This window comes from Dermacentor andersoni, chromosome 1 (genome assembly GCF_023375885.2).
Source record: "Dermacentor andersoni chromosome 1, qqDerAnde1_hic_scaffold, whole genome shotgun sequence".
NCBI lineage: Eukaryota > Metazoa > Arthropoda > Arachnida > Ixodida > Ixodidae > Dermacentor > Dermacentor andersoni.
In genome coordinates this window covers 138,721,935-138,747,740 of record NC_092814.1, presented here as the reverse complement: position 1 = coordinate 138,747,740, position 25,806 = coordinate 138,721,935, and the positions used below count along the sequence as shown (strand labels likewise).

The 25,806-nt window shown below is 47.1% G+C and overlaps 1 protein-coding gene and 1 pseudogene across 2 annotated transcripts in view; both read left to right on the top strand.

Annotated features, from left to right (window-relative positions):
• The window catches only part of LOC126544354 (pancreatic lipase-related protein 2-like), a 33,658-nt gene extending 12,297 nt beyond the window's left edge, over positions 1-21,361 (top strand). For both annotated transcript variants that reach the window (XM_050191646.2, XM_050191645.3), the window contains exons 3-5: positions 7,327-7,573; positions 14,962-15,156; positions 20,956-21,361. In XM_050191646.2, the coding sequence (XP_050047603.1) occupies positions 7,327-7,573; positions 14,962-15,156; positions 20,956-21,200 (687 nt within the window). In that variant the 3' untranslated portion in view covers positions 21,201-21,361. The remainder of the gene's footprint in view (positions 1-7,326; positions 7,574-14,961; positions 15,157-20,955) is intronic.
• Positions 19,979-20,157, top strand: LOC126546375 (U2 spliceosomal RNA; annotated as a pseudogene).
• Positions 21,362-25,806: the final 4,445 nt, after the last annotated feature.

The following is a 25,806-nucleotide window of genomic DNA, read 5'->3' as shown; positions in this document are numbered from 1 at the left end:
ATGCTAATTAGTGTAATTATGTTAATAATTCAATTATGCATTTTGATTTCTCGTAGGAGCAACGGGTCGCCCAATGAAATCATTCAGCCCAAGGGTTATAATAGTGCTATCTGCCACAGTCAACTAAAAAAAATTGGTGCATCTTAAAAAAAAAGGAACCACCCTAAATATATATATATATATATATATATATATATATATATATATATATATATATATATATATATATATATATATATATATATATATAGGGGTTTTCTTCAAAGTTCAGCACGCAGGACCCGACGTAACATACGCAGGAAAGAGACGACGAACTTTTTGGAAGACTTCTCTTACTTAACGTTTTCGGCTGGTGGACCAGCCTTCGTCAGAGTACAGTAACGCATGTACAACACATACACAGCTTTAAAGGCACCGTATCACGAGCAAAGGACGCGCTATCTGCACTGACTAGACCATACACTGCGCATCATAAATCATTATCATTGCGCATTATAAATGATTATCATTGACACGCATTTTGGAATATACAAAAAAATGAAATGCAGATGTGTTCACGGTACAATACATACAAACATGACTCTCAAGTAAGTGCCAACGGTTACCATGATTATGTGTAGTGAAAGCAAAATGACTTATACATGGAGATACAAAGGCGTGATGTTTAGCACATGGCATCGTAAGTGCAACCTCGAATTATCTAAAAATTGAGATGTTAAGCGTACAACTTTGAACAACAGCGAAATATGTCAAAAAAGCCACATGTAAAGAAAGACAGAAAAAAAGCGCTGAGATCATGTGTGTACACTGTGTGGGAGGTGTATATTTGTGCTCAGTCTAAAGTTAGACAGGTTAGTTTTCCTTTGTTTTCATTTATTCCGGACGAGACAGTGTTAAATTTGTGAATCAGGTAAGATTCGCGAAGCTCGCGGTCATGGTTGGTGCGGAATCCAGATTCGAGTATTGTTACTTTGAGATTATTAAATGAGTGGCCCGGCATGTTTACATGTTTCGAGAGTGGTAGATTTGGTTGGGATTTGGCATGCGACTTGTGGTTGTTAAAACGGATCCTGAAAGATGTTTCAGTCTGGCCTATGTATTGCATGTGGCAAGTGCCGCACTCGAGCAAGTACGCTACGTTATATGAATCACAGTTGAAACTGCCTTTAATAGTGAACATGAATTGGCTGGCTGTGCTGGTGGCAATCAATGTAGGCGTTATATGAGCGCAGACTTTGCAACGTGGTTTATTGCAGCGGCTGCAACCGGTCGGGTTAGAAGTGGCGATCTTTGAAGACGTTGGTATGTCACCTATGTTTTTCGAACGTCTATACACGACACGAGGTGGCTCAGGAAAAATGGCTTTTAACCTGTCGCTTTGGGTGAGAATGTTATAGTGTTTGCGGAGTATGCCTGAGACCTTAGGGTTAGATGCGGAATGTGTATCAAATTAGCCGACAGGGAGCCACTGGGTTTGTTTCTGCCTTTAAGAAAGTCCATCCGGTCATATCCTGCCGCTCGGTGTATCGCGTCATCGATCATCTTCTCTGGATATTTACGGTTGAGAAGTTTCTTTTTGAGTTCCTGGCAACAAGAATTAAAATCGTCTTCTTCGGAACATATGCGTTTAAAGCGCTGTGCCTGGCTATATGGAATCGCAGTCTTGCAATGACGCACGTGGCTGCTTTCAAAATGAAGAAATTGATGATTATCAGTTGGCTTCTTGTAGAGTTTTGTGATTAGGCGTCCATCGTCAAGGAAGTCTACAGATGACGGTGAGTAATGATGTGTGAATTTGATAGCGGGGTGTGCCTGGTTGAATGCCGCAATGAAGTTTAAGAGTTCTGTTTCGCTATGCGTCCAAATACAAAATATATCGTCGATGTAGCGTTTAAAGTAGATAGGTTTTAGTCGTACACTATTAAGGAACGCGTCTTCGAGCACTCCCATGAAGACGTTTGCATAGTTAGGGCCTATTTTAGTTCCCATCGATGTTCCACTAATTTGTACATAATGAGAATTATTAAATTCGAAGTTGTTAAGCTCGAGAACTAATTTAAGCAGAACCTCAAGGGTTGAGCTATCAATCGGGCTATTACACTGGAGGTGTTCATAGGATTTCAAGACAGCCTGAATGCCATCCCTATGGGGAATATTCGTGTAAAGGGAAGTGACATCCATTGTCACCAGAAGCGAGCCTTCAGGAACGGTTAGATCTATTATGTCATTAAGAAAAGCATTAGTATCCTTAATGAAAGAAGAAAATGTGGCTGGAATAAATTTGATTAGACTGTCGACGTAACGAGAGATGTATTCTGTGACTGTTCTGATGCCGGATACAATGGGACGGCCTGGATTACCTGGTTTATGTATCTTGGGCAGCAGGTAAAAGCGTCCGGCTATTGGACTAAGTGGGATCAAGGAGCGTGCTGTTTTATCGTCGATCTTCTGCTTCTTCACCAATGCTTTTATGTTCTCCTTAATGATGGAAAGGAATTCGTCGGTAGGATCACAGGGAAGTTCTTTATAAAATGTACCGTCAGATAACTGTCTTACGACTTCTGTTTTGTAATTTTCTTTTGTCATTATCACGACCGAGCCACCCTTGTCCGCCGGTTTAATAACAATATCATCGCGTGTGCTTAGGCTTCTAAGAGCATCGGATTCGCTAGTGGAAAGATTTCTCTGGAATGGGGCGCGTGTCTTGTAGGTGTCGAGCACGTCGCGAGAAACAGCTTTGATATATAGGTCTAGGCATTTGTCCCGTTGCGAGGCAGGCGTCTAGTGTGTCGCGGACGGTATAGCTGGGTGGTCCTGTTTGCTGCTAGCGCGGCCATGAAAATATTCTTTGAGTCTTAAGTTTCGGGAGAAGTTTTCAATGTCTTTCATTAACTGGAATTCGTCGAAGCCCCCGGTGGCTGGACAGAAATTGAGACCTTTTGAAAGAACCCTTTCTTCCGCAGGCAGAAGCACAACATGGGAAAGGTTAACTATGGTAGTGCCCGGGTTGGTTGTCTCCGGCAATGTTTTAGCAACTGGTGCCGCTTTAGACTGAGCACAAATATACACCTCCCACACAGTGTACACACATGATCTCAGCGCTTTTTTTCTGTCTTTCTTTACATGTGGCTTTTTTGACATATTTCGCTGTTGTTCAAAGTTGTACGCTTAACATCTCAATTTTTAGATAATTCGAGGTTGCACTTACGATGCCATGTGCTAAACATCACGCCTTTGTATCTGCATGTATAAGTCATTTTGCTTTCACTACACATAATCATGGTAACCGCTGGCACTTACCTGAGAGTCATGTTTGTATGTATTGTATCGTGAACACATCTGCATTTAATTTTTTTGTATATTCCAAAATGCGTGTCAATGATAATCATTTATAATGCGCAATGATAATGATTTATGATGCGCAGTGTATGGTCTAGTCAGTGCAGATAGCGCGCCCTCTGCTCGTGATACGGTGCCTTTAAAGCTGTGTATGTGTTGTACATGCGTTACTGTACTCTGACGAAGGCTGGTCCACCAGCCGAAAACGTTAAGTAAGAGAAGCCTTCCAAAAAGTTCGTCGTCTCTTCCCTGCGTATATATATATATACTCTTGTGACGCCTAAGGACAAAGCGGCAAATAGTCGTTACATTATTTTTGATGCTGGACGTACGTAACGACATATGAACAACATTATTGTTCGATGCACGTTCCAGTAGGAAAATAGCCATGGGAGTCTGGGTAAACGCTGTGGTGTTCTAGAAACCAGTACTAATAGCCGAGGATCATCACTCTCCCCACACAGCTCGTCAGCACTATTGATCGGCACAAGGCAAGTGAGACTTGTCGTGCTTCAGGAGCGGGACCAAGCGGCTTCTCTTGCATTCTCCAGGCCATCTTGCCAGGATTTATAACGGTTGTCTCCGTGCCCACTCACCCAGGTTGCACAAAGCACGGCATGATATTCCGTTTGGTCCCGGAGATGATGAACGCCTGCAAATGAGCGAGAGGTGCCTCAAGCTCTTCGAATGTAAAAGGAAGATGTATGCAGCAATCACGGGAGATGGGGATGTCACTAGACGCCGGAGAGCTTAGAGAGGACTTCAAAATAAGTGATGCTTGGTAGCTGTATCGAGGTGCTACACTGAACCATGTGCCAGATTGGCACACAATTTCTTTCAGAATACTATTCGTTTATTCGTCGCCGCTACGACAGGACAAAAGCAATGAGAATTCGGGCATTAACACTTCATGCCCCCATATGTGCTAAAGGTGTTTTCCCTTTATCGCAATATAAATAAGGAATTTTTTATTTGTCGACAGAACGCAGAAGCATGTCTCGTGCAACGTTTTCGAAGAAGTTCTGCACACACTACTTCAGAACGTCGAGAAAAGTGGATTTTGACGCAAAAACTTCTTTTTTTTGCATAACCCTGCCTCCCCCCCCCCCCCCCCCCCCCCAAGAAAAAAGAAAAATCAAGGTGCGACAGATCTGGCGGCATTAGTGGCCAGGCATCGGATCCGCTTGTTCCTATCTTGTAGTCCGGAAAGTATTATTTTTTATTTTATTTATTTTATGAATACTGCAATCACCATGCAGTGTTTTTAGCAGGGTCGTACAAACCTAATTAATACAACGGTATGTACAGAAAAGTGCACAGGTTAATAATAATTTTAAAAACTATTATATAAATAAATACAAAGCATACACGTTGGGCACACACGAGGTTACAACAAAGAACTAAAACACTATCACTGGAAACATGATAAAAACTAAATAATGTCGCTGTAAACATGATAAGAAAGAATTTATTGTTGGCGCAGAGACGACGTTATTTTTAGCTGGCTCCAGACCACTATTGTGCGCGGAAAGAATGAATACTTGAAAGAGTTGCTACGTGAGGAAAAGGGAGTTATAGTGAAATTGTGTCTTTGCCGAGTAGCGTATCCGTACGAGAAGAATATGAATGACCTCCGTTATGCCAACCATTTAATTCTCCTTTACTAGTTGATATAAGAATTTAAATCGCGAACAACGATTTCTTTAGAAGAAAGATTAGCCCCTTTTAAGAGCTCTGCAACTGAAGTTCTTATATATGTGTTCTCGTAAATGTGTAAATGAGTTCATCGAAGGACTCTTGAGCTTGAGGGGGGGAAATGTGGAACCACATTCTATTTAAAGTGCTCAAAGGGAGCGTCAACGCAAGCTCGGACAACATACCCTTCAAAACACACTGATTGTATTTCTCGCTGTTCCTGCAATAAATTAGCGGGACTGCGACCTTGAGAAATGCTGCAGCCCTCGATACTCATTTAGCGATTTGTTGGTGTAGCCAATGGGGATTGGTATCGCGCTAGTACCAGTAGTGCGCATTTTGATACGTAACATTGCAGTTTCTATAAAGAACTACGCTTTCGCCGTCCAACGAATATTATTCAGACTGAGTCCTGGTCACACTGAATTAGGCACCTACAAGAAAAATTTGGGCTTTAGTGAAAGTAATTGGCTATGAGTTCTTGATGCAGGCATGGTACTCGTACATATGGTGTGCATCAAGAAATTATATATGGCATGCTTCAAGACATTATATATGACATGGATAATAATATGCCTGGAGAGGAGCTTTTCAAATGAAAGTTGCGCGTTTCCAGTGGTCCTTGCGATTTCGCGCAGGCTTACTGTGAATTACTGCTGACGTACGCTTGCATAGCGGTGTCAGTAGTCCTCACCATTGTTGGCAGAACATTTTCTTTTCTGTACCAGGACAGACCCGGCGGAACGGAAACGGTTGAATACGACCAGGACACGCAAGCACACGGTGATCTAGATGTTTAGCCTTGTACATAGCAACGTCTGCGTCTCCTTGAGCACTCACGTAGGCGACGACGATGTCCTCCTTTTTGGCTACCGAAAACTGACGTCGTGCCCGTACGATCATTTTACTCATGAGAAGGCTATCATTTAGATCACTACCCAAGCGAAGGGGTGAAAGCAGCAATTTTACCTGCCTGAAAGTGCGCCGATGTGCTCGCTATGCTTGAGATGGCGCTGTACCGCTAGTACATAAAAGGAGAGCGTCATTCAGGCTAATGTGCTGGGCTGAACTTGCCGTGCACCCAGCAAATTAAAATAAATGACTGCACAGCAGCGCTCGACTATCAAAACGTGACTAAAGAAGCAGGCTTCCGGTTTAGGTCAAAGCTGTGGGCTTTTGTTGTCTAGCCTGTGATCATCGCGAGTAACGGGGCTATAAAACCGGACCATCCCGCATGACACCGAAGAAGCTGGTGATAAGCTATGTTTGGAGCGTCGAAAGCGCACGCTGCAAGTGGGGCGGATCACGGCTAAATAAAGGAGTCGTTTATGCTTGTGTATAGCACAGACGGAAAAACACCACAGCATATAACTCCTTACGCTTCATTTCCTCATGGTTTCATGTGTTCCTCAAGACCCCGTTTTGGTTTCCTGCGCAAAAAAATTAATTTTTTCTTTACGGTGACGTACTCTACTAGACGAGAACTTTTGAAGCGTTTCAATCGCTAAAATCAACTTGTATAGAAAGCTATAAGAGACTTATTGTGAATAATGATTGTCCTATAGAAGTGTCAATATAAATGAGCACTTTTCATTAAATTGGTTGCAAATTAGTACGTACAGCCATTTATTTGGCGTTAAATTGATTTACGAATCCGATCGCAAAGAAGTCAACTTCGTAGTTCCAATTCACTGGGCGTAAGAATTCTGAGCAGTCCTCACGAAAATACCCAACATACTTTCCAATACTTCCTTAAGCTTTTCTCCCCCTCCTTGGGGTTATTTCCCAGTTTTTCTTGAGTTTGTCTTCTTCATATTTGGTTGACATGTTTCTTATGTGACAGCAAGATACGGAAATATATAGGTTACTCCTTGATACCTGGAATATTAAGTTCGTGTTTTGTTGCTTCGTTGTTTCTTTTACGTCTTCAAAAATATTGGCATGTATTTCTGTTTCGAATGATGAGCTTCTAGATCCTTGTTCAAATGGCTGTAAGGTCTCAGCATCTTAGGTGTGTTTGCTGTAGTTATTTTAAGTGTTGAGCTTTAAAACCTGAAATACAGGCATTCATAAATGCAGCTGAAAGCAGCAGAATAACATGATGTAAATTCTTATGGGAATTGTGCAACACCTGTCTACTATGGGTGAAGATATTCTATCACGGGAGTCTGTACACTTTAAATACCCAAGTAGCTGACAAAAAAGTTATTTTTTTTCTATTACTTGTGAAGGCCTGTTACTGGCCTCCGAGCGATAGCTTGCTTGAGTGCGCGTGTGCCGGGTTTTGCGCAGGAAGACGGCAACGTGGTTGTGGTGGACTGGGCGCGCGGCGCCTCTGTGCGCGACTACGCCCAGGCGTGCGTCAACGCGGAGCTCGTGGGTCGCGAGGTTGCCTTTCTGGTCTCCTCGCTGACACACAACGGCCTCGTGCTGCCCTGGAACGTGCACCTGATCGGCTTCAGCCTAGGGGCCCAGCTGCTGGGTTTCGCTGCCAGGAGGATGGCGCGCACCTACGGACTCAAGGCCGGCAGACTCACCGGTATGCGACTACCCTCGCGGCACCGACGTGCGCCAAGCGATAGAAGGCCGTAGTCTTAGAAGTACGTGGATTGGAGGATACAAAGGGGAGGGGGAGGCCTGGGAGCCGTGTGAGGCTTTTCTATGGTACACTAGATGCCATCTTTTCGATTCTGCTTGCGTGGAGTCCCAAAAAGACATTCTTTGCCTTGAGCTGGAAAGCGTTCTCGGCTGTAGTGTTGTAATCGCACCGCTGGCCCGAGTTGTTGGGGTCTCGGTGCTGACGCCCGTTATTGCCAATGGGTCGCAAGCCCCAAGGGTAGCGTTGGCCTGGCGGCCTGGGGCACTGGAAGCATCCGAAGGTCCCGGCAAAGCATGAGAAGACTGGTAACAGAACAACTGGTTTATTCTAACATAGCAAAAGAGCGGCCGGTCAGGTCGACCGGAGTGGAGAGACGGGAGAGCACGTAACTCAACAGTACAAATCGGAGCCTCTCCCCTGGCGTCCGGGGGCAGCTGCTCTTATACTCTCGGCGTCGCGGTCCAAAAGGGAAGGAGGGAAGGTCACGGGATGAAGGTCACGGGACGGCGCAGCAGGGGCCCACGACGGCGCGAGCGGTTGAGCCGAGAGACCCCCAGGCCCCTCATTCGGGGAACTCCGCTCCCCGGCTGCCGCGCTTTGACAAGCGAGGGCACACACACACACACGCACACACGAAGACACGTGGCACTGAAACACGCCTGGACACGCTTGGCGGGTAGGCGTTGCGGCGTCGTTGAACGGGCCAAAATGTCCGCCGCTTTGAACAAAGCCCCGGCGTCCGTTGCATCCGCGCCGGCATTACCGCGCGTTGTAGGCGAAACGTAACAGACCGCCCCGCCGGGGGAAGGAGATCCCGATGGTCAGGGGACTGCATCCGCTGTCCGGAGGGATGTCGCTCGATGATGCCCATAACCGAAGTCGGGCGTCCTTTGGCGTTTCTTGAGCGCAGTGCACAGAGAAGGCCTCGTTCTCACGTTCAGGTGCACACAGGACACTGCAAAGTGACTTCGGGAGAGTTGACATTTTGTTCTCGTTTCCGGCAAGCGTTAGAACTACGCCGAAAGTCAACCGCTCAGTCAGCAAGCACGGCACAACCCTCACTAAGCCCTGCCAGGCTCTTTCCCCTTTTATACTGCTGCCTAGTTCCTTACAGTAGTTTAGCAGCACTCAGAACGCGTCCACAAATCGGAAAATTGCACTAGAAAGCACATCATCACTTTGAAACACTATACAAAAGCAATAAGTTAAAAATCCTGCCTCAGGAAGAAAAACATCAGTAACAAGCAATTTTGAGGCTGATTCTCACGTTAGGGGCTTCGACTTAAGCCATCGGCGTTACCGTTGAGACTCCCCTTTTTGTAACGCACCTCAAAGGAATATTGTTGCAAAGCGAGGCTCCAGCGCAGGAGGCGGCCATTTTTGGGAGAGATGGTCTGCAGCCATTGGAGAGGGCAGTGATCCGTTTCAATGATAAACCTCGAGCCGGCTAGGTAACATGACAATTTCTGAACGGCCCACACGATACACGCACACTCTTTCTCGGTGGCGCTATACGCCTGCTCACGACTGGTCAGCTTACGACTAGCATACAGGACGGGGTGTTCTACTTCTCCATTTTCCCGTTGGCACAGTACAACGCCCATGCCTCGCTCACTAGCATCACACTGAACAACGAACCCTTTTGTGTAGTCGGGCGATCGTAGCACAGGCTGGCTTGTTAGGGCGCTCTTTAGGGCGCTAAAAGCTCTTTCCTTCGTCTCATCCCAGACGACTGTTTGCGGCTCTGTCTTTCTTAGAGCATCCGTCAAGGGAGCCGCGATATCAGAGTACCTGGGGATGTACCTCTGATAGTAGCCGGCGACACCTAAGAACGACCGAATATCGGTCTTCGTGCGCGGTTGCGGGAAGTCTCGCACAGCGGCCACCTTTATTTCAGAGGGGCGGCGACGACCCCGACCAATCACGTGTCCGAGGTAGACAACCTCGGCCTGTGCTAACTGGCACTTGGGAGCCTTGACTGTCAAGCCCGCATCGCGCAGGCGGGTTAGCACTGCCCGCAAGTGCGCCATATGTTCAGGCCAGGATGCGGAGAATATCGCTACGTCGTCTAGATACGGTAAAGCGAATTCTTGCTGTCCCCGCAACACTTTATCCATGAGGCTTGAAAAGCAGTATGGCGCGTTCTTCAAACCAAAACTCAAAACTTTAGGACGGAATGTCCCCATTGGTGAAATGAACGCCGCATACCTACTAGCCTCTTCTGTAAGTGGAACCTGCCAATAACCCCTGACAAGATCTAGGGTGGAAATAAACTGAGCGCTACTCACTCTCTCAAGGCGCTCCTCGATGTTAGGGATCGGATAAATTTGATCCTTAGTGATGGAATTAAGCCTGCGGTAGTCGACGCAAGGACGAGGTTCCTTGCCCGGTACCTCAACTAAAATCAAAGGGGAGGTATAATCACTCTCACCCGCTTCAATAACACCGAGCTGTAGCATTTTCTTTACCTCAGCCTCCATAATATCGCTCTGGCGGGGTGACACCCGGTACGCCTTGGATCGTACTGGCTCTGGGGAGGTAAGTTCTATGTCATGAGTAAGGACAGAAGTCCTACCAGGCCTCTCAGAGAACAGACCTTGAAACTCTTGTAAGAGCTGGTGTAGTTCTGTTTTCTGCTCAGGCGACAGCGATGCTTTCCTTATTAAGTCACTAATGACTTGATCGGTGTCTTTCCTGTTCGTCACTGAGCCTAGTCCCGGAAGCTCGACCGGAAGCTCTTCGGGCACGTTTACCATCATGCACACCACTGCTTCCCGTTGCTTATAGGGTTTGAGCAGATTACAGTGGTAAACTTGCTGTGCTTTCCGCTTTCCTGGCAGACTCACCACGTAGTTAACGTCCGACAGTTTTTGAACAATCCGTGCTGGGCCCTCCCACTGCACGTCGAGTTTGTTCTTTAGCGATGTGCGCAATATCATGACCTCATCGCCCACCTCAAAACGACGGGCCCTGGCTGTCCGATCATAATAAACCTTGGCCCTCTGCTGGGCCTCTGCCATTGCTTCACCTGACAACTCCTGTGCCCTTCTTAAGCGTTCGAGGAGCTTAAGCACGTACTCTACCACGACTGGGTCGTCGCCCCTGCCTTCCCATGACTCTCGAAGCATGCGAAGCGGAGATCGCAGCGAGCGACCGTACACCAGCTCAGCTGGCGAAAACCCCGTAGCCGCATGCGGCGCGGTCCTTAATGCAAACATCACTCCAGGCAGACACAGCTCCCAGTCAGTTTGATGTTCAAAACACAATGCTCTCAACACGCGCTTCATGACGGAGTGGAGCTTCTCAACGGAATTCGACTGGGGGTGGTGCACTGAGCTGTGTAACAGCCTTACCCCGCACCTTTCGAGAAAGGCTGTCGTCAAAGCGCTAGTAAACACTGTACCCTGATCTGACTGGATTTCTGCAGGAAAACCAACTCGCGCAAATATGGACAGTAGTGCATTGACTATCTCAACTGAGCTGAGTTCTTTAAGCGGCACTGCTTCAGGGAACTTTGTCGCTGGGCAGATCACAGTCAAAATGTGTCGGTACCCCGTGGCTGTTACCGGCAGAGGTCCCACTGTATCAATAACGAGCCGTCTAAAAGGCTCCGTAATGATAGGTACCAACTTCAACGGCGCCCTCGATTTGTCCCCTGGCTTGCCCACCCGCTGACAGGTGTCGCATGTCTTCACAAAGTGGTCTGCGTCCCGAAAACACCCTGGCCAATAGTACTCCTGCAAGAGACGGTCCTTAGTTTTCTTAACTCCTAGGTGTCCGGACCACGAACCCCCATGCGACAAGCGCAACAGATCCTGACGATAGCATTGAGGCACGATCAGCTGATCGAACTCCACTCCTCTGCGGTCTAGATACTTCCGGTACAGGACCCCACCTCTTTCCACAAAGCGAGCATTTTTCTTGGCGATACCTTCCTTGATAATGCAGCGTATGTTTTCTAGGCTGCCATCCTTCTTTTGCTCGGCTATCAAAGCCGAGCGGCTGACTTTTAGCAACCTGTTAAGTCCGTCTGACGTAGGCGCGATGAGCAAATCTGGAGACAGCTCTTCTAACTTTCCCGTGTCGGGAATTTCCTCTCCAGTATCTGCTGCCTTTAACGCTACAGGCTCAATTTTATTCTGTTCGGGCGTGCTCTGAATACCAGCTTGCTGCGCCTCTGACCCTTTCTCATCGTTCAACAACGTCGGCCCCGCAACTACCGCCTTTGCAGCGAGCTCCCGAACCTTCGATCTGGTTAAGGCCTGAACGCTAGCCTCACCAAACAAAAGCCCCTTCTCGCGCAGGAGGTGATCGGACCTGTTCGAAAATAGGTACGGGTACTGGGGGGGCAGCATAGATGACACTGCGGCCTCCGTCTCAAGTGCTCCGAAAGGTCCTTCAATAAGCACTTTTGCTACCGGCAGACACACGCTATGAGCTTCCACTGCTTGCTTGATCCATGCGCACTCGCCCGTGAACATATCGGGTTCTACGTAAGAGGGGTGAACTACATCCATTGTAGCTGCGGTATCGCGAAGCACTCGGCACTCTTTCCCGTTCACGAGGAGGTCTCGCATGTAAGGCTCGAGAAGCTTGATGTTCTCGTCAGTGCTGCCTAATGAAAAAAACACGACTTTTGGTTTTGTTTCTGGGCACTGCGCCGAAAAGTGACCCGGCTTCTGGCACGTATAACACAGGCGCGCTTGCCTCGCCTCGAACCGCTTTCTGCGTTCGGCTTCGGCTGCCGCCGTCTCCTTACGTTCGGTCGGACTGCTTTCACTCGCATCCGAACTACGTGTGTCCCCCTTTGCTCTCAAGGGCGTGAACTTTGGCCTCTCAAACTTGGAGCCAAATTCACCCTTTTGACCGTCCTTAGCTCCACGAGCCCGACGCGTCACAAACTCCTCGGCTAACTCAGCGGCTCTAGCCACCGTACTAACGTCTGGCCTATCCAAGACCCAATACCGCACGTTCTCAGGTAACCGACTATAAAACTGTTCTAGCCCGAAACACTGCAGAACTTTCTCGTGGTCACCAAACGCTTTCTCTTCTTTGAGCCACTCCTGCATGTTTGACATAAGCCTGTACGCAAACTCTGTATATGACTCACTTCTGCCTTTCTCATTTTCCCGGAACTTCCGACGGAACGCCTCCGCTGACAGCCGGTACTTTTTTAGCAGACTCGATTTCACTTTGTCGAAATCCTCTGCCTCCTCTCTCTCCAAGCGAGCGACTACGTCGGCCGCCTCGCCGGGTAGCAAAGTGAGCAAGCGCTGTGGCCACGTTTCCCGAGAGAACCCCTGCTTCTCGCACGTTCGCTCAAAGTTAACCAGGAACAAACCAATGTCCTCTCCAAGCTTAAACGGCCGCATCAGGTCAGTCATTTTGAAATATACTCGTTCTCCTGCACCGTGTGCCTGACTTCCATTACGAGCGCGTTCCATCTCTAACTCGAGACGCTTCATTTCCAAAGCGTGTTCACGCTCTTCTTTTTCTTTCTGTTCTATAAGTTCGCGCTCATGTCTTTTTGCCCGCTCCTCAATGGTCTCAAGGCAATCCGACAGCTCGTCATCTTCAGCTTCTAACTCAAGAATAGCCCTTAGCAGTTCTGGTTTTCTGAGTTTGTCTGAGACATCCAGACCCAACTCTTTTGCAAGCTCCAGTAATATCGGTTTGCGCAACGACTTCAAATCCATGGCTGCTCTGAATGCTGCTTTCTCTACTGCCTACTATTGTCTTGCCGCAAACTAACCCGGTAGCAACGACAACCACAATTACCAGCTCTGTTTCTAACACTAACAAAAGCCTGGCAAAACTCAGAAGAAGAAAGTCCCGCACTCACCAAACCTCGCAGCCAAGACTTCAGCGCAGTCGTTCCGCTGCAGGCAACCAGTCGTCACACAGGGCTCGTTGCACTGCTCCCGGATGGTCGTTGAGCTGCTCAGCATACAGTCAACCGCATCTCTTCGCTGCTGGCCTCCGTTGTCGCGATCTCACCGCTGGCAACCAGATGTTGTAATCGCACCGCTGGCCCGAGTTGTTGGGGTCTCGGTGCTGACGCCCGTTATTGCCAATGGGTCGCAAGCCCCAAGGGTAGCGTTGGCCTGGCGGCCTGGGGCACTGGAAGCATCCGAAGGTCCCGGCAAAGCATGAGAAGACTGGTAACAGAACAACTGGTTTATTCTAACATAGCAAAAGAGCGGCCGGTCAGGTCGACCGGAGTGGAGAGACGGGAGAGCACGTAACTCAACAGTACAAATCGGAGCCTCTCCCCTGGCGTCCGGGGGCAGCTGCTCTTATACTCTCGGCGTCGCGGTCCAAAAGGGAAGGAGGGAAGGTCACGGGATGAAGGTCACGGGACGGCGCAGCAGGGGCCCACGACGGCGCGAGCGGTTGAGCCGAGAGACCCCCAGGCCCCTCATTCGGGGAACTCCGCTCCCCGGCTGCCGCGCTTTGACAAGCGAGGGCACACACACACACACGCACACACGAAGACACGTGGCACTGAAACACGCCTGGACACGCTTGGCGGGTAGGCGTTGCGGCGTCGTTGAACGGGCCAAAATGTCCGCCGCTTTGAACAAAGCCCCGGCGTCCGTTGCATCCGCGCCGGCATTACCGCGCGTTGTAGGCGAAACGTAACAGTAGCTAGTGCAGAACAGCGTGGCCAAATAACCTGAAAGCTTGAAGGCTTCAACGAGGCACTTGGTGAACCAAACTGAGTGGTGGGCCAAAGAAAAAAAAAATGGCAGTTGCAAATGAAGTCAATCACAAGGTTACATTTGCGTTCTCGAGCCTCCTATACTATCTTTTCCAAGGACAGAAATGCAATATGTGCAGTACAACTTGCCCCATGGCAGACGAAACGTGCAGTGAATGCGTGACAGCTAAGTAAGCTCTGTATTCCATGATTCCGAGACAGCCACACTCAAACAGTTGCCAGCGACAGCTGATTACGCAGTTTTTAATCGTACTGTGAGACTGCACTCTGCATCTGCTGGCGTAAACATTTCGGTTGCCACTTCACCTTCGTAAGTCAAATGTTCACTTTTTTTCTGCGTCGAGGGGGTCATGCAGCATGGAAACATTCCTCACGCATATCGGCTGAATAATGTCTGACGAGGACTGAAATAAGAAAATGTCGTCACCTGAGCCGCTGTTCCGATGTCCAGATGTAACGTCACTATTGCTGACAGTAATACGTAACATCATCGTTAATACTTGCCACCAGTAATACGATTTATCCTGCACTGTGTGCAGAGTTGTTTTTTTTTTTTTTTTGTTCAGAACGTGGTGGTGCTACAGTGTGTTTGACCGTCATCTCGCAGCCCTGGACTGCGCTGCGCCGTTGTTCGAGTTCCGCGGGCTGCATCCTCGCAAGCAGGACGTGCTGTACCTGGACGCTCTGCACACGAGCGCCGGCACAAACTTGCTCCTGGGCCACGTAGGGCTGCGCAGACCATTCGGCCACGTAGACTTCTATCCCAACGGGGGCATCCAGCAGAAGGGCTGCGAAGGGAATGGTATATATACACCCACACGTCAGTGATCACCGCTCTGTTTTCACTATGTGCGCAATATGCGATATACGTGGTGTAAAAAAAGCCTTTTCTGGGAAGCCGGGTAACATGGTTAGCCTGGTGTTGTCGCATGTCGTTTTATGCCGTGTATTGTGCTATGCCAAAATTTCGAAGGGAGGGGGGGGGGGAAGGGGCACACGATTTCGACCGTAGCAGCGCAACCCCATAGCCCCGCTAAGCTACCGCGGCGGGTTGCTGGAAATTGGAAAGTTAACAATAACAAAAAAAAAAAAAGCATGAAGTTTACAAATTCGATATTTTGCGCCAAAAACAGATCTCACAGTTCGGCAAACTGCATCTGTTAGGGTTTTGCAAAAGTCCTACTCACAAATTAGTGCTGTATTTCAAAGCAGTACACGTTAAGTACATCAATTTTGCTCGTTTTGGATGTATTACTATGTGCAGTTTACAGAATCGTGTTATCGTTTTTTATTGCTGAGGTACAGAACTTCATACTAGTTTTCTAATATTTTGCAAATTTGAAGAAATAAAGAAAAGGTTATAGAATAAATTGGAAATCCACTTCCTACAGTTACTAGATTTTAACATTTCGCTTAAATGCGACGAACCTCATCAAATTTGGCGCATGCAGTAGTTGCCGAGAGAAGCTATTTATCCGTTACCATGTATTTAGATAGGAGCTCTTAAGAGGGACTTAGGCAACGGACCAAATAGCCAATCCAGACCGCGTCTGCATCATGACGTAGCCCACCGGCACCGAAAATTTACGCGTAGAACGGCGGTACCAGCTGTGGCGTAACTCACGACGCGATGCAGTGCTGCTTATTAATCAAGCAACGATTGGACCGCGGACTGAATTGGACATTTTGTCCGTCGTGTGAGACAACATTCGAGCACATATAGAGAGGACGGAAGTAATTCTGGCTATATATATATATATATATATATATATATATATATATATATATATATATATAGTTTATTTCAGTGATGAAGAGAATAGTATAACCTGTAAAATAAAAATTCATTGCCATTCCACTCTGTGAAGGTGGATGACCAGCGAAGCTGTATGTGTCGGCCCCTTAATGGCTAACTGTCCATTGCCGTGCGTCAAACGCCGTATGCACGTAAATGGAAGGCGAAGCGCGACTACTCGCTCCTCCACGATGTTGAGCCTCGGAAGATGATGAGGCACCGGGGGCTATACACACCCATGTATTGTTGCAAAATATGGCACGACACCTTTTACTAACGAATCCCGGCACGTAGAACAAACACGCACCTTACCGCACTCCGAGGGCACACAATGTTTCACCGTAGCCAAGGCAATCGTGCGTTGGTAGACTTTCCGCAGTGCATTAAGGTTTTGAGGTCACCAGAAAACCTCAAGCGGTCACACACAACACAGGCCACACAAAATTGGTTCGCCACAAACTCCTTCTGAAACCCAGCCGTTGTTCCGGTGGACGTAGACCTCAGACTCTGCCCCGGCGACGCTGCGGAAAAACCCGCCACCAGCGCCCCCATCGCAGACTTGGCGCGAACTGAGTAGTGCAAAAGGAGCTGCCCGCAAGCGAAGGTGCATAGGCCACAATAGACTCTCCGCTTTCGGTTGTGTTGAGGCACGGTTTCCTAATAATCAAGGACCTGGAAAGCTTCTTCCACCCATCCACGCTTCGGAAAGGGAGGAAGCTCAGCAGGGCGAAGTACGTGTACAATATAAAAGAAGGCCCAGGTGTTATTTCGGCGTGCTGCAACTCGCAAGTACAGAGAGCATCAGGCTTGTTTATAGGCATATCAGCATTAAAATCTAAGCATTTCAAATTGGTTCATATTGAAAATGTCCTGAACACATTACTTAAGTAGCTCCTATATTTTTGTGCATTTTATCGTAATGTTTTTTCTCGCAATTATTTACAGAGAGTAAATCCTTCCATAGCCTTTTTCAGGGCAGCAAACAGAAAACGTTTTCCAAGGCAGCAAACAGCGTGCGAACAAGACGAAAGTAAGCTTCCTACAGTGCCTACGCGCCGCATGTTTCTCTTTCGCAGGAGCTACAGCATCGCTCAGTACCTTTGAACTTTTCGCAGACGCTTCGAGCAACAAGCGCGCACAAATAAATTGCACAAATAAATGCGCACAAATAAATAAATAAAGAAAACACGACATTTTTTCCTTTACACACGTGCGTTACTTCGCAATTACTCATCCAGTGCTCCTATAGCAACCTTATTGCTAACATTGGAAACACGCAGTCGAGCAGGCTCAGCACATTGCGAAACGTGCTTGTTGTATCGGCGCAGGACATACAAAATACCGAAACTAGAAATGAGCTCGCGATACAACGATGCTCTAGAACAGGATTTTAATTCATAAACGAACGAAAATGTTTGGTTAAACTGACCTGCCAAATCTCTCCGTTCCACCTGTTGAGTCAAGCGGAGGCGGACGTCTGTTAAAGGTTGGAAATATCGATGGCACATACGCAGGATGGTTCGCAACGCTGTTTTTTGTTTGTTATTAACGAAGTGGCGGCTGCATATTCTTGAGTTTTCGCTTGGTTACCACGGTCCTCCGTCAGGGCTACGCAACACAATTACAGCAGAACAAAATTGTCGCACTTTCTCAAGCAAGCCGCTGTGTTGTGGGGAATGCAAGTAATTCGATTACCCAACAGGTTGAACGGCCCGTATCCCAGCGCTCTCGCCTTTCCCCTTCATACGATCGCGATGGAAATCGGTAAAACTGAACGTTGTTATTCAGTCCTTCACATTCATGGCAATTTACAACACAACAGTAGCATCGATTGCGGCGTTTCTCCGTAGTGCGCGGAGCTATCGAGGTTGCCGTTGTTTCCGCCATCAGTCTGACGAGTGAGCCCATGTGAGCCAGCAAGCGCTTTATGCATGGCTTTATGGCAGTCCGGCAGCGCGTCCGACTAGCAGAGAAATTCATAGCTCTCTGTCTGCGTGCTAAATGCGCAAAACACTCGCAACATGGACCAAAATCTAGTTAAAGGGACCCTGAAACGATTTTGGCGATTTTCTACAAACGTACTGAGTCGTTAGAGTAGGTCCTTCTGATCATTAATTGACACATCTAAGTGCTCTGCGTAAAGCGTGTAATTTATCATAAGGTTTTAAAAATGCACATCGCTGTCGATCGCAGCGCACTGCTCGGCGGAATTTTAAGCCGCCCCTACCCATATGATGCAAATAACCCATATGACGTCACGTGGGCGAGCTATCTGATTGGCTGACCAGGGCGCGTGATCGATAATTTCTCCAACTTTATAGTAAACAAATGATCTTTGTAATAGTTGGAATGTTAGTTAATTTGTTTTTATAAAGAGAAAGTAGCAGAAAGAGAATGCACAAGAACAATTTTTCAGTACACTTAAGCACTTCCGGCACACAGCAAGTGTCGTCTGCTTGTGTTACAACGTACTCCATTTTGACGAGAGCTCCGCGGTCAGAGCACTATGATTCGACTTTGTTGCCTTGTGGACTGCAAACGTAGTGACTGGCAATATGTCAAGCTGCGACATCGTGTCCCTCTGCAGGGCAGCGTACGAGCGAACTGGCTGCTGCGCATCGGACTGCCGCTATCCGATCGGCGCCAGGATTTGCGCGTTTGTGGCCGTCACTTTACACCGGAAGATTACTAACGCACTAGCGTTTCGCGAGTCCCATATTAGGGCAAACGTAAGCGCAAGGTATATAGCGCAAGGGGACAGGGTCTGGCCGCTTGACTGTGCCGTAACGGGATGAGCCGAGATGAGCAGAAGGGCAAATGTGAATGGTCTGCACGGTGCAGCCACCTGGTGGCATAGAGCTCAACCATACACAGTAGCAGCAACGAAGCGTATTCTTTTTTGCTGCTGGTGCGTATTTTTCGCAGGAGTGTAATCATCAACACATTGTTTTTATAAATGTTTAAAATGTTTTACACTTGGTTAGAGCAATATTAGCGCTGTGTTTGGCTGGTTAAGCGCTGCGCCAACAAGTGTCTGGACCGTGCAGACCGATCAGGCCGCTCACGTACGTCTGCGCCAAAGTTCCTTCATCAGCTTGAGTTTATGCCTCCAGTCATTTGCCGATATGACCAGCTTGCCTGTGGCTAACGGAATACCAGACACGTTCGGCGCTACGACAGAATGCTCGCAACGCACGCTGCTTCGATAGCTCTCGCTTGGGGTCGACAGCCAAGCGGCTAGCGGAGAGGTTTCGCGCGGGCGGGGGCGGGCTTCAAAACAACCGGAAGTGGACGATGTGACGTCGCATCGTGACGCAGGACCAGTGAAGGCGGAGCTTAGCCCCGCTCGCTCGGCGAACGAGTTGAGGAGGAAAAGCATGGCTGGAGAGGAGGGTAACTTCTAATCGCTTGTAGCTCCATTAATACGTAACGCTTCACTTAAATTGTGGTGCGAATGTTCTACTTAAGCTGTACCCTACGCGTCTACAAAATTTGTCCGAACCGTTTCAGGGGCCCTTTAAATCGTTGTTTCACAGTCGCTAGCTGCATAGGCAACTTAGCAAGGGAGTCGGGCTTCGCACTACCAGAGTCCTATGTGGAAGGACTCTGGCACTACTCAATTACTGCCTCTTTGCACCGGCAGGTAGCGCTACGCGTCTTGCAAAACTCCAGAGTCTAACGTCTACATCGCATTTCTTTCCGCCTCGCGATCCTGGCGGGCAGGACGCTTACGGGACCGCCACCACGGGAGAGCGGAAGGAAAGGAGATACGCAAGCGCTTGCAGCGCCGACAAGGAGAGGGCGGTGCGAACGTAGACATGGTAAAGACATGGCTGGCGCGAGTCAAAGTGTAGTGTCTGTTCTTATGAGCTTAATATCTGACACGGGTTGTATTTGGACCTAAGATCTTAAACTTATTTTTGCAAGTTGGCGGAGTGCTTCAAGCCTGCTTCATCTCTGCCGCGGGTCGGCCCAGTATTGCGCTATCTTCGGTATCGCCCACGCATGGAGATAAAATTCTCGATCTACACGGCTCGATAGACGCACGCAATTTTTTTCAGAACTTAGCCATATACAGCTTCGCTGTAAAAATTACTTTCATTCATAGGACAAACAGAACATAAATAAGAAATCGGTGAATCTTTTTCGATACCATATTTAATTTTTCAAGTACAACGCTTGCTTCGCCTCCTTGATGAAAGGAATTTCAACATATTCAATGAAGAACGTACAATAGCCAAGCACAAAACTAGTATCGCTCCACTTTTTAACGTTACTTCACGTGAATTCAGGTGTATGCGTGATGCGCACGTGAGAATTTCACGCGAAAATGTGATGTGTATGTGTTAGGAATCTGCATGTTCGAACTTTACATGCGCGAGTTCTACATTAACACATGCAGAATTGTGTACATCCCCAAAGCGACGTTTACGTGCGTCTGCTGTGTCGTGCAAGGCTTGCGTTTGAACTGTGCCTTACAGTCGTGTTTAATGCTGCCCAACTTATGCTACTTATTATCAGTTTGCCAAATATTTTCATTTTGTTTTTTATTGTGTTAACGTAGTGCGTATAATTTCATCTCTCTAAAACTGAGACCTAGGTGGCATCTACCCAGACGCAAACTTTTTTTTTACATCATAAATATAATTAAAAAAGATAGTGAGCGCAGAACGAGCTTCACTGGGAAGGGAGAATCTATATATAGCTAGTCTGCGCGAGGAGGTGGTGATGGACTCTGTCGCTCGAGGTGGACGGAGCTACCTTCCAAAAGAAATTGCGCTCACTAACCAGCGCGTCCCTGCGCAGGCCTGGCATGTTCGCACAAGCGTGCCTACCTCTACTTTGTGGAGTCGCTGAGTCAGTGGACACGCTGCCGCTTCAAGTCCATTGCGTGGACCGAAGGATGCCGTTTCTTTAGCGGCAAGCGCTGCGGCCGCGGTCCAACGACGGGGCTCGAATTTGGCCGCATGGGCTACTTTAGCCCGTCGACTAAGGCTCGTGGAGTCCACTACCTGGAGACCAATCCAGAGCCGCCCTTCTGCAAGGAGTAGAGGGGCCCTCCGACTGGGGCCAGGCTGAAAGGGACCGGGAACAGCCGCATCGTCTTCTGAAATTCTGTTGTGTGAGCAGATAGGCAACGTGCAGATGTGAGCAGATGCACCAAGAAAAATGCCTTTGCGTTTGCAAAATAAAGCATGAATAAAAATAGAAAGGTCTTAGTCAACAAAACATGTGGCATCTAGCCCAGTGTGTTGTTCATTACGCTATTGTCGCTCTGCAAAAGGGCAATACTAGTGGGCGGCTCGGCGTCACTGATCATGTGCACATGGCTGCCTGAGGGGGATTACGCGCAGCCTCAGCAGGATGGTTCGTTGGATGTAACGGACTGAAGAAAAATTAAAAAAATCGGGTGCTCTTTGCGAAACCCGTCGCTGTATAGAGGAGCGCGCGCGGTAAGTAGCCACCAAACTACTAGCTAATGGTTAGAACAAAAAAGACACCTTCATATTTAAAAAGTCTACTCAATCAGTGTTCGTTTGGTACAGTGTACGGCGTGAACTCTGCAAATAGCATGATATTGGTCGGCTGGTTGGTTGGTTAAGCTGTTTGCTGTAGGCAAGGTTCGCCTGACAGTATGGTCGGACAATTCTAGCTTTCTCGCTCTTCAGGAGTCTGCTACCACATGCCATTGAGTTCAGTATCACGTAGATATGTGAGTAAAAGGCGTGAGGCCTTCTTACGCACTATCCTCACCCATTCGGGGAACATTATCTTTTGCACACACGCGTTTGGAAAACCTCTCGTTTGTCAAGTTGTCAGGAATCAAGAAGTTTTTTTTTCTTTATGTGATATAAGGAGATGTCGACGCACAACTTAAGGCGCCGGCTACTCCTTAGCTCTTGAATGAGTCTAGCCTACAACATACAGGGTTCAAGATTACGTATCAGATAACCTTTTCATACAAGCACCAAACATTGTCAAGCAACGTTTTCACAGTAACACTATGACGTAAGAAATACATGGTATACATACAATATATAAGTTACATGACTCCACAGTTCTGTAGAAGAAAGTCTAAAAAATACAAATGATACTGTCGCCTAATAATACAGTCTCTAGTCAGCGGGTGGGACATATATCGTTTAAATTCATTGTCACATATAGTCACAACAAAATAGTCAACATAAAATAATCCACAAACACATACATATATACAGCGACATTGAAATGAAAGGAACATTAAAAGCGTTCATAACGGCGAACAATGCCGCTGTCTTCGAGAAAAGTGTTTAATGCTTTTAAAGCGCTCTTCTGCAAGGCCATTGTTGGCCAAGGACCCAAAAGTTTCTTTAAACTGAAAGGTCTGCGGTCTAATGTAATTAGGGTTGATTTAAGTCGGCGTCTTGGTGTGTCATGATGTGGGCAATCTAGAAGGAGGTGATGTACATCTTCATCTACAAATCCACAATCACATTCGGGGGTTTCCGCATGGCCAATTCTATGTAAGAAATGTTTTGTGTAGGCAGTGTAGACCGGGCCTTAATCGATGAATAAGGGTTTCCGTATTTCTGTCTAAAGACAATGAAAATTTGAATTCAATAAACGGATCAATATGATACAAATCCGAGCTCTTAGAATTCTCGTCACACCACGTATTTCTACACATCTTGAAAGTCTTCTTTTCGGCACTAAAGTGCCGACATGGCCAAGTGCACGAGACAAAACGTGACATATGAACGAGTGCACGGCGTATCACGTAACCGAAATGACTAGAGAACTAGCTAATTGAGCATCCTGATCTGCTGCGCAATTTACACACAAGTGAATTATCTGCTACAGGTCATAAAAAATGAGCAGTTTAATACGAAAAAAAAACACAGGTTGTGTATTTCTCTAACTTTGCTTACAATGCAACTAATACAGCGAGTTTCGCAGAAATTTTTTTTTTCCGAACACCTATTAAACATTTGGTGCTTGTGGATGAATACTGTGAGGCTAAAACGCACGCTTTTTTTTTTTTAATCTTTACATTGAAAGCTCTTTCTGCCGCTCTCGGAGCCGATCCTGTACGGTTTCGGTTCGTTCCCCCAAAACCTTTGCTCCGATCTTATAGCTTCTGTACTGATGGTAAAGAGGATGTGCAGTACAGCATATGACCTTCGCGGCGGTGTGCGGCGGTGCAAAAGACAGTTGTAAACCAGCAGCAAGGTGAAAATTTAGGCATAGCTGGTAACTTTTTAAAAAAACGAAAATAAAAGGAGACGTATAGTCACCTTATAATGGTGACGGCTACTCCTTTTCTCATAGCGGGAGCAACAATACAAAAATATGTAGGAAAATGAAAAGAAATCACTTCATACGGTCAGAAATCCACAGCACAGTCCTGTACGCCCATGAACATAACAGTATAAAAGTCAAATGCAAGTTGCACCACAACGAGTTCGTAAACAAAGTCACAAACACACACACAAACGGCCGTGATGTAGACTTCGATGAGCGCATAAACAGATGAGGAATTACACAGTGTTAAAATATTTCACGAACAAAAAAATTATAACACGTAATATACAAGCACTAATAATTACAAATAAAAGAAGAACGTCATAGTAACATCATGTGATCATTCAGTGCAATACCTAGTATTTGTTAAGGATGCCTGTTTCTTGATAAAAATGTTCAAGTGCGTTCAATGCTTTTCGCTGTGCTATTTTCGATGGCCATGGGCCCTGCAATTTTGCGAGTGAGAAAGGCCGGTGAGGATCAGTGGAGTGTAGCTCTTGTTATAGCTGCCATCTTTGCATCTCGTATATGGGACATTCTAGGAGTAGATGGCGAACATCCTCATCGTCGAGGCCACAGGAGCAAGCCGGGGAAGGAGCACGTTTGATGCGATATAGGAAATATTTGGTGTATGCTGTCCCAAGGCGCAGTCGATGAATTAGTGTCTCGGTACTTCTAGAAAGTTGTACGTTCAGCTGGTATTTGAGTTGAGCGTCCACTTCGTAAAGAAGCGATTCCTTAGTGTTTTCATTAAACCATGTTGACATACACAGGTCTTTCTTTAGTACTCTCAATATCCGTTTTGTGTCCATTGGTGATAAACAGATGAATTGAATTTCTGCATCTTTATTGGCCGATTTTGCCAATGAGTCCGCTAGTTCGTTGCCTGCTATTATACCAGCATGGCCCGGGACCCACTGCAATATCCCTTCATATTTCCTTTCATTAGCGTAAATTAAACTGTTCAGTACTGCGTATGTTATTCATGCGTGTGGTTGGCTGTCATCAATATATTCAATACATGCTAAAGCCGATAAAGAGTCCGTGCAAATTACCCACTTTGGTGGTGTCATATCTTTTGATAAAATGAGTGGCTTGGAGAATTGCCACTAATTCCGCTATTCTTGGTGACGACGTGTGTCCTAGTCGACAAGCGTACTCTACCTCTAAGGATGGTATAACATAAGCTGCAGTCGCACTTTCTTTGATTACAGAACCGTCCGTGTAGACGCGAATAGATTCCTGGTACTTGTCAATTGAGTGATGTAACGCTAATTGTTTTGCTTTTACGTCGCTTTTATTTTTGAGCCCTTAGATTGACGTTTCTATTTTCGGCGCTTGCAGAAGCCATGATGGGTAGCAGAGGTCTCAGTGCCAAAAAAGTGATCGTGGGAGTCGTGATCTATGCTCTTGAGACAAGGCGCGTATCTGTGCACGCGGGCAGTTCTCTATCAGAGAGAGAAGGGGGTGTGCAGAATGCTGAGTAGAAATTCTGAAGAGATGTTGGCATGTTTCCAGGCTGCGAATCACCGTGAAATGCGGTTCCCGCGCTTCTGCAATAGTGAGGTGACTGGACGTAGCTTGCGGGACTCCTAGGCACACTCGTAAACTCCGAGCCTGCAATAACTGTAGCCGATGGAGGGACGTCGCAGATAATTTGTGTAATATAGGGGCGGAGTAAGCAATTATCTGACGTACAAGTACTGAGTGGACGTGAAACAGGGATGCAGTTGTTCCACCCCACTTCGTGCCCGCGATTTTGCGAAGAACATTTATAACACAACTAATTTGGTCCTCCAGGGTGGTCAAATGATGAGTCCACCGAAGCTGGTGGTCCACCGAAGCTGGTGGTGACGCCGAGAAAACGATGTTCCCGAAACAGCTCTATCTCATGGCCGTCTGTTGAAAGACCAAAATTTCTAACCTTTTTTCTTGTGAAAGGCAGAACCGCTGATTTGGCATAAGATATCTTCATGCCCCGTTCTCTAAATAATCACCTATTGCGTTCAAAGATTCCTGCAGCCGATGCTTGACAACTTCTAGAAACTTGTTCGATGTCCATATGCAAATGTCATCAGCATACATAGATATGTTTATGTCTGCTGGAAGTACTGCTGGTAAAACTGCTATTGCTGCATTGAAGAGAAGTGGACTTAATACACTTCCTTGCGGAACTCCTTTGTTTATGGTGTATGCATCGCTTTGGCCGTCATTTGTATTTATATATATCTTTCTGTCTTTCAAGAAGTTAACGATCCATTTGAGAACTCGGCCATGCACTCCGAGAGTTGAGAGTCCAAGCAGAACGTGAAGGCGACTGACCGAGTCAAAGGCCTTCTTAATATCAATAAACACAGCAACATCAATGTTCCCACA